This window comes from Bos taurus, chromosome 3 (genome assembly GCF_002263795.3).
Source record: "Bos taurus isolate L1 Dominette 01449 registration number 42190680 breed Hereford chromosome 3, ARS-UCD2.0, whole genome shotgun sequence".
NCBI lineage: Eukaryota > Metazoa > Chordata > Mammalia > Artiodactyla > Bovidae > Bos > Bos taurus.
Genome location: NC_037330.1, coordinates 70,641,302 through 70,658,235, shown reverse-complemented (window position 1 = coordinate 70,658,235; position 16,934 = coordinate 70,641,302). Strand labels below are relative to the sequence as shown.

At 35.7% G+C, this 16,934-nt stretch overlaps 1 protein-coding gene across 9 annotated transcripts in view; it reads right to left on the bottom strand.

The window, feature by feature from the left end:
* LRRIQ3 (leucine rich repeats and IQ motif containing 3) overlaps nucleotides 1-16,934 on the bottom strand; it is a 209,432-nt gene that overhangs the window by 159,637 nt on the left and 32,861 nt on the right. For all 9 annotated transcript variants that reach the window (XM_059884571.1, XM_059884568.1, XM_059884569.1 and 6 more), the window contains one exon: nucleotides 6,616-6,749. In XM_059884571.1, the coding sequence (XP_059740554.1) occupies nucleotides 6,616-6,749 (134 nt within the window). The remainder of the gene's footprint in view (nucleotides 1-6,615; nucleotides 6,750-16,934) is intronic.

Sequence of the window (16,934 nt, the reverse complement as noted above, 5' to 3'; positions counted from 1 at the left end):
ATTTTAGGTTTGTGACCACTACAGTCTGTATTTTAGCTATTCAGCTTTTCCATTATAGCTTAAAAAGCACATTGACAGACAATATATAAAAGAATGGGTGTGACTATGTTCCAATATAATTTATTTACAAAATCAGGCTGCCGTTCTAGGGACCATAGTTTTCTGATCTCTAGTTGTAGACTTCTAAGATCTGCAAAGTCAGTTATACATACCTATTTGCTTCTTACTTTGCAAAATTTTGTTGTTGTCTTTCTCTTTGCACTTCTCTTGCCCTTTGCCTTTCTAAATCCTCACATTATCAGTTAAATGGGATTTAGAGAGTGAGCAGAGGCAAACTGAAAGACCAGCACAATATTATTTCTCAAAGTATGTGTTTTAAAGGAAAACTCCTACAATTTTGTTTAGGAATGCACTGCACATACAAATCAATTTAGGAAAAACTGACATTTTTATTACACTGATTCCTTCAATGTCATAAAAATGATATAGTCTTATATTTATTTCCATCTTGTTCTATCAGTAATGTTTGGTAGGTTTCTTTCTAGAGGTAATTCACATCTTGCTTTCATGTATCCTTAGTACATGGTTTATGACAGCTTTGGAAGTGTACTGCTCAGATCTCCATGAAGAAGTCCCACTACGAGGAGCACAGGTGACTGACAGCCCCAGCTCTTGCCTTTTTTTTTTTTAGATCCATCACTATACTTTTGCCAAGGCTATTCCCAGTCATTGACTGAGGAATTGTAATAGAACTGGCCCATTTCTACCTGATGCAGGATTCCTCCAATGGTCAAGCTTTGCTCAGGGATCACCCACTGGTCTGGCCTAGATTTTTTCTGAGTTGTGCTGCTGAATTCTTTCTGCCCAATTCATTGTCTCTCTCCCTTCACAGATTAGCATAAAAGCATGAATATGTTTTCCCGCCTATTCCTACTTCCTCCTCTTTTGTTTGTCAAAGGTATTACTACCAATAAATTTCTTGTACACCTAATCTAGTTTATGTGGTGCCTCCTGAAGATCAATCCAACAAGTAGTGGGGTTTTTATACTAGTATAAATGGTAGATTTTAATTTCATTTTCAAGTTGGTGATTGGTACTATATATCTAAATAATATTGATTTTTGTATTTTTATTAGCTTTCACATTCAAAATTATAACAGCTATAAGAAATTATAATTGTTTCTTCCTATCTAATCTTTTATCTATTTATTTTCTTTACTTTGTTCCACTAGCAATAGTTCCAGAGCAATACTAAACAAAAGTGCTAACAGCTGACACCCTTGTTGTTTTTCCCTAATCTCAGGGAAATAATTCCAAGATGTCACTAAGTATTAATAAATGTGTTAAAATATACATAATTAGATTAAGAAAGTCTCCTTTTAATCCTAGATTGCTAAAAGTGTTTTTCTTTTTTTAACCTTATATAAGTGCTGAATTTTATGTTTTTTGTGTAGACATTAAGATGATTGTATTCAGGCAGTCCTCACTTTACACAGAACTACATTAATTAATCCCTGTGCATATCAGAACTATACTGTCATTCTGCACAGTTCTACTGCATATTATTTTTCCTATTACTGAGTAACAAATTGCACAAACTGTGAGCAGTCTGCATTCTTTCTTATCTGGAAGCTTAAGGGAAAACATCTGCTTCTAAGCTCATTCAAGTACTTGGTAGAATCCAGTTCCTTGTGTAGGACCAATGTCCCCTTTTTCTTGCTGGTTGTTGGTGGACGGTTACTCCTAGCTCATAAAGTCACTCTCAGGTCATTTGAATGTGGTCCACTCTACCTTTAACACAGCAACAGTACATCAAATCCTACTTACATTTCAACTTTCTCTGATAGCCTGTTCTGCTATCCGTCAGAAAACACTCTGTTTTTAAAGAGGTCATTTGATTAGGTTAAACTAATTCAGAAAATCTATCTGAAGGTCAACTTATTAGTAAAGAACCTTAATGACATCTGCAAAATACCATCTGCCATGCAATATAACATGATCATGGGAGTAACAGCAGGGAACAAAGATCACATGGGCCATCTTGGAATTCTGCCTATCACAAGTTAGATGAGATCAAATCTCAGTTACTTTAGAAGCTTGAAAAATAAGAGTACATTCAAAGTATGCACAAATTTTAGTTAATGTGATAATGAAGTGAGAAACACTGAGACTCATATTCTATTAATGTGATTGGTTTCCTAATGTTAAACTAACTTTTTATTCTTGGAATAAACCTATGTTGGCTATATGTTAACCACTTTGCATACCTCTATATCTAATTTTCTAATATTTTACTTACAATTTTTACATGTGCATACATAAGACAGCCTGAAGTTTCCTTTCTTATAATGTTCTTGTCAGGTACTGCTTTTTAAGTTATGCTGATCTCTCAAAACCTGAAAAGTATTCTCTTCCACTCTTTGGAAATTTTGGTTTAAGATGCTGTTAAACATTCCTTAAATGTCCAGGATAATTCACCAGTAACCTAGAATTGAAGTATCTTCGTAGGAAGGATTTTAATAATGGATTCAGTTATTTTAATGTATGAATGACTATTCAGCATTGTGATTTCTTCTGTCAGACTGAAAATTGTGGTGCTTCAAAGAATCTGTCCATTTCACATAGATTATCAAATTATTTGGCATAAAGTTATTCCCTGTGTTCCCTTTAATTTCTGTGGATCTGCAGCAATGTTGTTTTTTCATTCCTTATCATGGTAAATTGAAGTTTTCCTTCTGTCTCTTTGTTAGAGCAGTCATGCTGGAGCTTTATCAATGTATTACTCTGAAAATAACCAATTCTTGGCTTTATTGATATTCCTTCACATTTTCTCATGTTCTTTGTATCCTTGTTTTATATTTCATCAGTTTTTCATACTATTTTTATTATTCCTTCCCTTTTACTCTCTTTGGGTATAAATTTTGCTACTTTTTAATCTTTATGAGACAGATGCTTTAGTCACTAGGTTGCAACCCCATAGACTATAGCCCTCCAGGCTCCTCTGTCCATGTGATTTCCCAGGCAAGCATACTTGAGTGGGTTGCCATTTCCATTACCAGATCTTCCTGATCCAAGGATCAAAGCAGTGTCTCCTGTCTCTCCTGCATTGGCAAGCAGATTCTTTACCACTGAGTCACCTCGAAAGTCCTAGATCCTTAATATGCCAACACTTTTTTTCCTTTTTAATGTATGAACTCTTGCCTGGAAAATCCCATGGACGGAGGAGGCTGGTAGGCTCCAGTCCATGGGGTTGCTAAGAGTCGGGCACAACTGAGCGACTTCACTTTCAATTTTCACTTTCATGCATTGGAGAAGGAAATGGCAACCCACTTCAGTATTCTTGCCTGGAGAATCCCAGGGACAGAGGAGCCTAGTGGGCTGCTGTCTATGGGGTCACACAGAATGGGGCACAACTGAAGCGACTTAGCAGCAGGCAATAATTACACCTTTTCCTTTCAAATACACTTTGACAAAAACTGGTAAATACCTTCCAATTCAAATATTTCCTTTTAGCCTTTATCAAAGAAGCCAAATTTCTTTGTCAAAGAAACTCAAAATTCTCCAAGCCAGGCTTCAACAGGTTCAGGTGAACCATGAACTTTCAGATGTTCAAGCTGGATTTAGAAAAGGCAAAGGAAGCAGAGATTAAATTGCCAAGATCTGTTGGATCAGAGAAAAAGCAAGAGAGTTCCAGAAGACCATCTACTTGTGCTTTATTGACTATGTCAAAGCCTTTGACTGTGTGGATCACAATAAACTGGAAAATTCTTAAAGACATGGGATTACCAGACCGCCTGACCTACCTCTTGAGAAACCTATATGCAGGTCAGGAAGCAACAGTTAGAACTGGACATGGAACAACAGACTGGTTCCAATTAGGGAAAGGAGTACGTCAAGGCTGTATATTGTCACCCTGCTTTTTCACTTATATGCAGAGTACATCATGAGAAACGCTGGGCTGGAAGAAGCACAAGCTGGAATCAAGATTGCTGGAGAAATATCAATAACCTCAGATATGCAAATGACACCACCCTTATGGCAGAAAGTGAAGAGGAGCTAAAAAGCCTCTTGATGAAAGTGAAAGAGGAGAGTTTAAAAGTTGGCTTAAAGCTCAACATTCAGAAAACAAAGATCATGGCATCCAGTCCCATCACTTCATGGGAAATAGATGGGCAAACAGTGTAAACAGTGTCAGACTTTATTTTTCTGGGCTCCAAAATCACTGCAGATGGTGACTGCAGCCATGAAATTAAAAGACGTTTACTCCTTGGAAGGAAAGTTATGACCAACCTAGATAGCATATTGAAAAGCAGAGATATTACTTTGCCAACAAAGGTCCGTCTAGTCAAGGCTATGGTTTTCCAGTGGTCATGTATGGATGTGAGATTTGGACTGTGAAGTAAGCTGAGCGCTGAAGAATTGATGCTTTTGAACTGTGGTGCTGGAGAAGACTCTTGAGAGTCCCTTGGACTGCAAGGAAATCCAACCAGTCCATCCTAAAGGAGATCAGCCCTGGGTGTTCATTGGAGGAACTGATGCTGCACCTGAAACTCCAGTACTTTGGCCACCTCTTGCGAAGAGTTGACTCATTGGAAAAGACCCTGATGCTGGGAGGGATTGGGGGCAGGAGGAGAAGGGGACAACAGAGGATGAGATGGCTGGATGGCATCACTGACTCGATGGACATGAGTTTGAATGAACTCCAGGAGTTGGTGATGGACAGGGAGGCCTGGCGTGCTGTGATTCATGAGGTCGCAAAGAGTCAGAAATGACTTAGCAACTGAACTGAACTGAATATGTTTGTAGATATAAGATATAGATAATTATACAGACAACTTCAATACAGTATTGCAAATGTTGATAATTCAAGTATGTGATGTACATTGTAGGGGCCAATATCCCAATACTTTGCCCTAATCAAATTAGGAGCAACCAGAAGATTTTAAGTTGGTGAGTAAGATTTGATTTGTAATTTTGAAAGATTAGTCTGTGAATGCTGTAGTAAATGTAATTGGAAGGGAGCAAGAAATTCAAGGAAAAATTGTTTCCTATGCAAACAAATAGCACAGAGAATATGAGGTAGAACAACAACAATAATAATAATATTAAAAAATATCAGCTATTAAGAATGGAATATTCGCATTTGCCAGATACTATGTGGGTTATATTCATGACTTCAATTCTCACAAGCAAGTAGAAAATTAAGTACTGCTATTAGCCCCTGCTCTCTACCATTTATTACTAATGTATCAGGAAACTCAGGCCCAGAGTAGGTAAGTGATACACCTAATGGAACAGCATTTTAAAAAGAAAAAGAATTAAAATCAGTCTGTCATGAAGCACTGTGATATATTTTTACTACTGACATTTCTCCCCACAAAGCTAATTCAGACTCTCTTCTTGTCTGCTGAATTTTCAGATTGTTTCCACGTAGAAGGTTATTATCTCATGGTACATGAATATCAAAGGAAACCTTGATTCTAAGAGAGAAAAACTCAATCCCAGGGGCATAAATTAAAGACAGATCCATTTAATTAGATGTTTATTTCACATAAAATACATACAATTTAACTGAAACATATGAGATAGAAAAAATATTTTAAATAAATATGTACGTGTTAGCAACTGCCTGATTTTTTTCACATCTTTTACTCCAAATCACTTTACTTTTCTTCATTCATAAGCCCAGTCTCTCCCACAGTTTGGCCTTTGTTAGAGAAGTATATGGAATCTCATCGTCAGAAGTTTCAGGCACTGTATTATGTTCAGTTTTGCCTTTCATACTGGTCTCTATCAGGGCTATTGCCATCTACGATGTAGTACATGCAGGCTAACACCAGACAACACTGTCTCTGCCTTACCACAGAATGGTGAATGCCATTTCAGTGAAACTTCCTAATCTTTCTTTCTCAAGGAATGTCTGTTTCCCAACTCCAGATCTATTTAATCCTACCTGTATTTCAGGGCCATGTTCTGTTTCTATCTTATGAACTCTACCATTTAGCATCTGAAAATAAGCTTTAGGAGAAAGCTCATTTCTTTTTCATGTGTTTAGTGTTTTGCATGACTAACACAAATACACTGATGACACAGTATCCTATCTTCCCTCTCTCTTATAGGAAAAATTTTCCTGTATTTGTAAAATGTCTGCGACTGAAAAGGGATGCACAGAACAAAGAGAGAGGAAAAAGTATTAATCAAAGGATAATGTAGATTAAGGTGGTAGCAGATGTTTTGGCAAAACTATCTTCATATCCAAACAAATACAAAATCCTCATATATTAACAGTTTGTACTTTTTTCTTATATTGTACATGGCTTATATTTCCATTATGTCCCATTACATAGAGAAATTTAATTTACATTTTATACTAATGCTTTTAAGTTTAATTTAAAACACTATCAGAATTACTCAAGATTAATAAAAACATTATTGACTAGTTATTTATATGGCCATTTTAAAAGAAAAAAAGAGTCTGTGATGTTTTTCTCAAAGTTATTTTAAATAGTCTATAAAGTACCAGGTTGATAGGGAATACAAAAATGCATATTATTACAGAAATGACTTTTGTCAATTATCTTTTAATATTTAAATAGTGAATAAAATAAAACATACCTCATTTTTTTCCGAACTAAGAAACCACGTGTCCATCTTTGAATAATCAAAACTGGTGAGTTATGAGCCAGAATTTCATTAATTTTTGAAATAATGTATTTGATATTATCAATTTCATCTTCATAGGTTGATCCCTGTATAAAGAAAATTACTTAATATTCATATTTCATGAAAGTATTTCCAAAAGATATTTTAAGTTGCTAGTCTGATGGTATAAACTATTAAAACATTCACAGGTGTCTTATACACATAATACTTAAGTAACACATACATTTTTCAAATCTATTTTTATTAGATCATAAGATCAAGAATTAGCAGCACAAAATAATTTCAAATCTTTACACAAAATTCAAGATCAATGAGGATAACTTTTTCCATTCTAGATTCTTCTATCTGCTATCATAGGTATAAAATTTTTCCCATAATCATGTTGATCTCTGAAAGGTAGGGGAATGAATAGATATCCAAAGACCCTTAAAAGTATTCTGTGAATCATCATAGATGAAACTGATATATGTTGGATTTATAACAACTTGCAGCAGTTCAAAATTTTGTTGCATCTTAACTAGATACTTTACAGTAAGACAGTACATTCCCTGGGGGAAAGACTTCTATATTATCTTTAAAAAAATTATCTCTAAGATATTGGTCCTGTATATTTTTAGATTTTGGAAACACAGACTCCTATATTTTCATAAATATATGATAATGAAATATAACTACGAAAAATTTTGAAACATTGTGAGAATTACCAGAACACAACACAGAGACATGAAGTGAGTAAATGCTGGCCACCCCCAAAAAATGGCACTTATTACTTGTTCCATGCAGGATTGCCACCAATATCAATTTGTGATAAAAAAGCACAATAAAATGAGATATGCCTATAAACTCAACTTGCCCAAATATGAATCGTCCTCCCTAACTTGCTTTCTCACATGCTATTAGTGAATGGTAGTACTGCCCATACAAACCTAATCCAGAAACCCTGAACCATCCCAGGCTCTCTTTTTCTCTTACTTCTTCATATCCAAATGTTGCTAGCTCCAGTATATTCAATATCCCAAATATCTGATTTCTCTCTCTTCTTCTATTCTCTACCATTGTTTTTTTTGAATCTCTTTATCACTTCTTTAATCTACTAAAAATGTCCTGATAGCAGAAATAATCCATATTCCCTACTCCTTCCATATCATAATATGCACTATTGCAGTATGATTTTCAAAATGCAAAACTGATCATACGGCATTTTTGCTTAATATATTTCACTGATTTAGTATTGAAAGATGAATTACATATTTCTTGACTTGGCATACAAAATCCTTGATCTAGTCCCTTCTTACCTTCACAGTATTATCTTCCTTCACACAACATATAGTACCGTCCATTCTGGCAAAATCCATCCACTTATATTTCTGAAAATGGCCTGATAAACCTCCATGCTTTTTGCATGCCATTCCCGTTTCTTGACTGTACTTCTCAATTTCTTGTCTCATTATCTTAGTATTCTGCTGACTCAGTCTTTTCCTTCAAGAAGTCTTTCTTGACATTGATTTGAGTTTAATATCTTTCTACAATATTACCCTGTGTTATTTGTTACATTTGACAATGTTGAATTTTACGTAAGCCCTGTAAAACAGCCTTGTTTTCCAGGGTTCCTAGAAAACAATGAAGGTTAAGAAACCTACTTATACCTTTGTTTCAGGAAAATGTAATATAAAGAAGAATCCTTCCATTATATTACTTAGATTATACCCATGGATGTCCCTCTTGTTCATCTTTAACAAGGCCCTGACACACATTCTCTAAATTCCCACTCTTTGCCTATTAAAAATTTGTTGAACTACTTTGTTTACACTGAGCAGTTTGAATAAAATGCCTTCTGGGTAAGACTCTTTCTTCCAGTAGCTTGAACTTTGCCCCACCTTCTGCCTGAGCCAGCACATAACCCCTCCTTAATAGTTAATCATGAAAGGGACTCCTCTCAGGGTAAAATGTCAGGCTCTGTGAGCCCATGGACACAAAGATTCCCTGCCTGGTTCCTCTGTCCATGGAATTCTCCAGGCAAGAGTACTGGAGTGGGTTGCCATTTCCTTCTCTAGGGGATCTTCCTGACCCAAAAATGAACCCTGGTCTCCTGTACTGCAGGCAGATTCTTTACCAACTGAAACACTCAGTTAAGTTCAGTTCAGTCGCTCAGTCGTGTCCGACTCTTTGCGACCCCATGAATCGCAGCACGCTAGGCCTCCCTGTCCATCACCAACTCCCAGAGTTCACTGAGACTCACATCCATCGAGTCAGTGATGCCATCCAGCCATCTCATCCTCTGTCGTCCCCTTCTCCTTCTGCCCCCAATCCCTCCCAGTATCAGAGTCTTTTCCAATGAGTCAACTCTTAGCATGAGGTGGCCAAAGTACTGGAGTTTCAGCTTTAGCATCAGTCCTTCCAAAGAAATCCCAGGACTGATCTCCTTTAGAATGGACTGGTTGGATCTCCTTGCAGTCCAAGGGACTCTCATCAATTCTTTGGCACTCAGCCTTCTTCACAGTCCAACTCTAACATCCATACATGACCACTGGAAAAACCATAGCCTTGACTAGATGGACCTTTGTTGGCAAAGTAATGTCTCTGCTTTTGAATATGCTGTCTAGGTTGGTCATAATTTTCCTTCCAAGGAGTAAGTGTCTTTTAATTTCATGGCTGCAGTCACCATCTGCAGTGAACTGAACCACTAGGGAAGGCAAAAATATTTTCTGTTCTATTGTCAGATCATGCCACTTCCCCTCACCTTACTTTGTTGTTCAGTTGCTCAGTCGTGTCAGACTTTTTGTGACCCTATGGACTGCAGCACACTAGGCTTCCCAGTCCTTCACTATCTCCCAGAGTTTGCTCAAACTCATCTCCATTAAGTCAATGATGCCATCCAACCATCTCATCTTCCATCACCCCTTTCTCCTCCTGCCCTCAATCTTTCCTAGCATCAGGGTCTTTCCATTCTACTTAGCCACACCATTTCTTTCTAGCCTTAATCCCTCCTCTAAAAGAAAACTTCTTTTTAGCCTTTAAAGCAAAATATCACCTTTAAGATGCTATAGGCCTTAACAGAAGCATTCTCCTTATTGCAATAATATTCATTTGCCTATTGCAATAGCCCTTATCCCTCCATTGAGATAATCCTTTTGTAAAAGTCTTTTAAGTTCTGATTTGTTATTTTATTTGATAAGCTTATGCTATAAAGCAATTATTGGTCTGTCCGTCCCACTGCAACATAAACTGACTAAGTGTAACACCTCTTTCTTTATACTGAATCTCTATGAGTAAGTAAGCTATCTAGTTTGTAACTGGCATTCAAATATCAGTTGACTATTAAATCACTAAGAACAGACACTTATACACTGTCATATTGGTCTCCAAGCTTGCTGTGGCAATGTCAATCTGTTCTTATAACTTAATTCTTACTTGCCTGTAGTAACATACTAATTTTTCTACCTTTTGGATTTTTATTTTTCAGTCTGTTTTCCTGTTTGCTCTTTTTCTATAACTATTTAAATATAGTATAATTTTAGGTTTGCTTCTTTTTTCACTTCTCTTTGCTAAGTTTCTTTGAATGAGCACCTTCCTTGCTATATCTTACTATTTCACATATGCTGATTATCCTATACATCTCCTAGCAAGAATTATCTCTGAGATAATTCTTGGAATTATCTAATTCCAATGGAACTTCTAGTTCCATTTGTCTCCTTACATGTCAAAAACTGAAATAATTCTTCCCCCTATTTGAAAACACCCACAATCTATACTTCACACCACATTACAGATAGTCATTAAAATTATTTTCCACCTTGTCAACCAAATAAACTCACATTCTTCTTTCTCTCTTCTCACTTCCATCTACTAAATCACTTAATTTTATCAAAAACATCTCTCTTCAATCTTTTCCCTATAATCTATACATACTACCAATTTATTAAATCAGCTCTTATATACTAGGGTCCGAACTATAGATTTTCCTCTAATTTCCCTACATTCAATTTCCCTCCACTCCCAAATTACAGAATATAGGACTTTTTTTTCTAAAATAAAAATCAGGTCATCTAAAATCCTTAAATATTTCCCCAAATCTTACAATATACTGTGCTATATTTGTAGTATTACACGTAACTCCCTTTGCTCTATTAATCCTATTTTTGATTCCAGCATCCTTTGTCATGCCCAAGCATGTCTTCTAAACCCCAAGAACACTAAATCACTTGTCGTCACTTAACTGTACTTAGCATCACCTCTGTGCCTTTGCCATGCTTTTTACTCTACCTCAACATTCCACAATTGCCAACACCTCTACCTACTTGACTTATTTAAAAAAAAAAAAAAAAACTCATCTGAAGTATAAATATTTTTGATTTTGCTTTTTTCCCATGACAATAGGTATGAAATTCAAAAATTTAAAGAAAATATATGTAGATCTTTCACAGATTTTGTCCCATATTCAGAACTATATTTTTTCTCATTATTTCTTGGATTACTGCTGCTGTTATTCAGTTGCTAAATCATGTACAACTCTGCAACTCGGGACTGCAGCAGCATGTTAGGCTCCCCAGTACTCCATTATCTCCTGGAGTTTGTTAAGATTCATGTTTATTGAGCCTGTGATGATATCTAACAGTTTTATCTTCTGCCACCCCCTTCTTTTTTTCCTTCAATCTTTCCCAGCATCAGGGCCTTTTCTAATGAATCAGCTCTTCACATTAGGTGGCCAAAAGTTTGGAACTTCAGCTCCAGCACCAATCCTTCCAATGAATAGTCAAGGTGGATTTTCTTTAGGATTGACTGATTTGATCTCCTTGAAGTTCAAGGGACTCTCAAGAGTCTTCTCCAGCACCACACATCAATATTCTTTGCCACTCAGCCTAAATTTAATGTCCAAATCTCACATCCATACACGACTAAGGGATTTGATTCTATGGATCTTTGTCAGCAAAGGGATGACTCTGCTTTTTTAATAACACTGTCTAGGTTCGTTATGTCTCTCCTTCCAAGGAGCAAGCATGTTTTAAATTCATGGCTACAGTCACCATTTGCAGTGATTTTGGAGCCCAAGAAAATAAAATCTTTCACTGCTTCCACTTTTTCCCCATCTATTTGCCATGAAGTGATGGGACCGGATGCCATAATCTTAGTTTATTGAACTTTGAGTTTCAAGCCAGTTTTTTCACTCTTCTCTTTCACATTCATCACCAGGTCCTTTAGTTCCTCTTCACTTTATGCCATTAGAGTGGTTATCATCTGTATATCTAAAGTTGTTAGTATTTCTCCCACTGATCTTGATTCCAGTTTGTGATTTATCCAGCTTGGCAATTCATATGATGCATTCTGCATACAAGTTAAATAAGCAGAGTGACAATATACAGCCTTGTGGCACTCCTCTCCCAATTTTGAACCAGTCAGTTGTTCATGTCCAGTTCTAACTGCTGCTTGTTGACTGGTTTCTCATGAGATAGGTAAGGTGGTCTGGTATTCATTCCCATCTCTTTGATTAGTGCTTCTCCTTAATTTTCTTTATTTTCTCTACTCTAATTCCTATTCATGTATAGTAGGTATTCTAGAGCTCACCTCGATGTTTTACATTTTTTTCTCATCATTTTCAGTTATTTTTTCTCAATTTGGTGAAGCCATGCTGTCAAAGGTTAGCTTTCTCATACTGAGGTTTTTTAATAGCTTGTCAACTACTTCAGTTATGTGGCTGAGCCTAAGCTCCTTTCTGAAACTCCTGTCTGCCCTATCACAGACAAGTCCTTCCACAAACTATAATAGTTTGCTATTATAACCCTGCTTGTATGAGGGCCTCTCCATGAAATGTATCCTCTGATTTCTAGCAAGATATCCCAACTGTTATTTAGTCTACTATCAACTGTGACAAATAGGGGGATTTGCAGAATTTCCTCTAATTCCTGTCATTTTGTTTTACATGTCAGGAAGAATAACTCAAAGTCAGGCTGACCCATTCATTCCCTACCTTTAATTCAATCATATCTTCATTATATCAAAAATTCTTCATTATGTATAAAAGTACATCTATGATACAATCTATTATTTAATTCTTATCCTTTACTGGCTTCTAGTAAAGATATGATTTCCTCCAATCTTCATGGAGTTTTTTGTTCATTGCATTTGAGCTCATGGTATGTGTGTATGTACATGTGTGTTTAGAGTAACAAAGTATGCCACCTCAAATGTGCTCCATATACTGATTATTGAGTCATAGGCATTTGAAAAACAGCAAATGCAGGGAGAGGCACTCTCTGAACTTTATCTATCTAAAAACAGATTCCCCCAAAGGCATTCAATTGTCATATTTTATCAACCAGGAAAGGAGTCTCATCACAAGAAAGGAGATTAAGTGATTAGAAGGGGAGAAAATTAGAAGACATCACAACCAAATGAATTTTGTCACAAATTCCCATCTATTCTCCTAGAGACTCATTTGTCTTTCTTAAAAATAATTTACTGTCTCATAAGAGGCCTATACCCTCTATTTAGATGGTATTAAGAATGAATTCCCATCTCAAGGTGATACTCAGTTCTCCCTGAGCATCTTCTCAGTACTCATGAGATATAAATGTTAATAAGCTTCTGTTTGTTTTTCTCTTGTTAACCTTATATTACAGGGTCTCAGCCAGGAGCTCAGAAGGGTAGAGGGAAAATTGTTTTTCCTCCTCTCGTTTGAAAGTGAGGAAGAATAATACAGGAAATAATTTAGATGGCTAGGTTTAAGTGGTCCTGGTCAGACTCTGCAGTTCTCACCAGCAGAGAACCATCAAGCTCACATTGCAGTTTACAGCAGAGTCTTGCTTTCCTCCAAGGTATGGATAATCCCTCTCTTTTAAGCAATAAAGAGAATCATCAGCTGTGGGCGGGATAGGAGTCTCTGCCAAAAGACAAGGAACCCCTAGACAATAGTCAAGATTTATGATGTCCTAAAACAATTACACTGTAAAATGCCAATAAAGATATCACCTACTGTATACTAGAGAGAATTTTACTCAATGCTCTGTGGTGACCTAAATGGGAAGAAAATCCAAGGAAGAGGGTACATATGTATATGTGTAGTTGATTCACTTTGAGGTACAGCAGAAACTACCACATTATAAAGCAACTGCACTCCAAATTAAAAAAAAAAAAAAAAGACATCACTGCAAACTTGTACAAATGCCATAAACCATTTGATAGCTGAGGACAAATGGATGTATCTTCTAAGGGAAACTAATGCATATTTCCTCTACTACATGAGTAATGACTCTAAAGAAAAACTGCCTAGGTTTAAATTCCATTTCTACCACTTGCTAACTATGCAATCTAGGGTAAGTAACCCATCTGTCCCCTATTAATCATCTGTAAAATAGATAAAATGTCATTGGGGTTTTGTGAGAAAATATTTGTAAAGCACATAGAACAGTGCTAAAATATTTCAAGCATCCAAATAAGGTCATCTGTCAACAGCTTAAGGACTTCTGTATACCTTATCCTATTTGATACTTAACAAATTAGTACAAGAATTTACTAAGCAATTTATTTAAACATAACAAAATTAAGAAATTAACTGTAAACTAATATTTTCAACCCAATAAAATGAATTAAAGAATTATAGTAAAAGCTTGCCAAAGGATGATACACATTTACAGAAAGTATTATCAACAATCAAAAAACAGATGATAAAATAATGAAATATCTGTACTCCCCCACTTCCATTGTAATCTTGGAATGAAAAAAATGGCTACTGCAAATCCTTGCATAAAGCATAACAAGGCATTTCCAAGAAAGGTAAGAATTTTGTAAACATGATTCATATGGAAGATAGTACTCTGTGTTCTAACATGAAGTGTAGCTTAAAAAACAAATTTTCAAACTACATTCTTTTCAGATTGTGTATAATTACACAAAGAGATTCCCAATTAATCTGATATTCTAAATACACCTGTACTTTTTTTTTCTTCCTTTTCCCCATTTTTATTTCTTTCATATGTATCTATTCCCTATATTTTTTTAAAATTCTGTTTGTAATTTTTTCCATCAGAATTTACTGATTTGACACATTTGTCTCAGCATAACTGAAAAATGTAAATCATGCTACTCCCAGAAGTATTTATTTCACATAGAATAAACACATGCAGTATTCACCTTTTTATTCCATCTGTAATATATTCAATTTAACATTCACATGAAATGGTGAGTATCTATGGAACGCCCCACAAGGCTAGAAAGATTTTATATTATTTTAAATCAACATTTCTTAGGATCACTGGTAAACACTTTGGGAACAAACTTTAGACAATAGACCAATTAAAATTTTTCACCTGAATTGAGTAACATTAAAAAACAAACAAAAAATTTAGAACCATAATAATAAAACACTAAAATTTTTAGGACAGATGAAAGTACAAGAACAAAAAACTTAACACAAATTTCCACCACTTGAAGTACCTATTATCATTTTTCCCCCCATCCCCTCCCCTTCTCCCACAGAGTCCAAAAGACTGTTCTATACATTTATGTCTCTTTTGCTGTCTCACATATAGGGTTATCGTTACTACTTTTCTAAATTCCATATATATATATATATATATATATATATATATATGTTAGTATATTGTACTGATGTTTTTCTTTCTGGCTTACTTCACTCTGTATAATAGGCTCCAGCTTCATCCAGCTCATCAGAACTGATTCAAATGTATTCTTTTTAATGGCTGAGTAATACTCCATTGTGTATACGTACCACAGCTTTCTTATCCATTCATTTGCTGATGGATATCTGGGTTGCTTCCATGTCCTGGCTATGATAAACAGTGCTGCGATGAACATTGGGGTACACGTCTCTTTCAATTCTTGTTTCCTCGGTGTGTATGCCCAGCAGTGGGACTGTGGTGTGTATGCCCAGCAGTGGGATTGCTGGGTCGTATGGCAGTTCTATTTTCAGTTTTTTAAGGAATCTCCACACTGTTCTCCATAGTGGCTGTACTAGTTTGCATTCCCACCAACAGTGTAAGAGGGTTCCCTTTTTTCCACACTCTCTCCAGCATTCATTGTTTGTAGACTTTTGGATAGCAGCCATTGTGCCTGGCATGAAAAGGTACCTCATTGTGGTTTTGATTTGCATTTCTCTGATAATGAGCATTGTTGAGCATTTTCTCATGTGCTTGTTAGCCATCTGTATGTCTTCTTTGGAGAAATGTCTGTTTAGTTCTTTGGCCTATTTTTTGATTGGGTCGTTTATTTTTCTGGAAGGAGTTGCTTGTATATTTTTGAAACTAATTCTTTGTCAGTTGTTTCATTTGCTATTATTTTCTCCCATTCTGAAGGCTGTCTTTTCTCCTTGCTTAGAGTTTCCTTCGTTGTGCAAAAGCTTTTAAGTTTATTTAGGTCCTATTTGTTTATTTTTTCTTTTATTTCCATTACTCTGGGAGCTGGGTCATAGAGGATTCTGCTTCGATTTATGTCAGAGAGTGTTTTGCCTATGTTTTCCTCTAGGAGTTTTATAGTTTCTGGTCTTATGTTTAGATGTTTAATCTATTTTGAATTTATTTTTTGTACAGTGTTAGAAATGGTTCTAGCTTCATTCTTTTACAAGTAGTTGACCAGTTTTCCCAGCACCACTTCTTAAAGAGATTGTCTTTTCTCCATTGTATATTCTTGCCTCCTTTGTCAAAGATAAGGTGTCCATAGGTGCATGGATTTATCTCTGGGCTTTCTTTTTTGTCCCATTGATCTATATTTCTGTCTTTGTGCCAGTACCATACTGTCTTGATGACTGTGGCTTTGTAGTAGAGCCTGAAGTCAGGCAGGTTGATTCCTCCAGTTCCATTCTTCTTTCTCAAGATTTCTTTGGCTAATCAAGGTTTTTTGTATTTCCTTACAAATTGTGAAATTATTTGTTCTAGTTGTGTGAAAAATACCATTGGTAGCTTGATAGGGATTTCATTGAATCTATATATTGCTTTGGGTAGTATACTCATTTTCACTATATTGATTCTTCCAATCCAAGAACACGGTATATTTCTCCATCTATTAGTGTCCTCTTTGATTTCTTTCACCAGTGTTTTATAGTTTTCTATATCTAGGTCTTTTGTTTCTTAAGGTAGAAATATTCCTAAGTATTTTATTTTTATTCTTTTTGTTGCAATGGTGAATGGAATTGTTACTAATTTCTCTATTTTCTCATTATTAGTGTATAGGAATGCAAGGGATTTCTGTGTGTTTGACTTTATATCCTGCAACTTTACTATATTCATTGATTAGCTCTAGTAATTTTCCAGTGGAGTCTT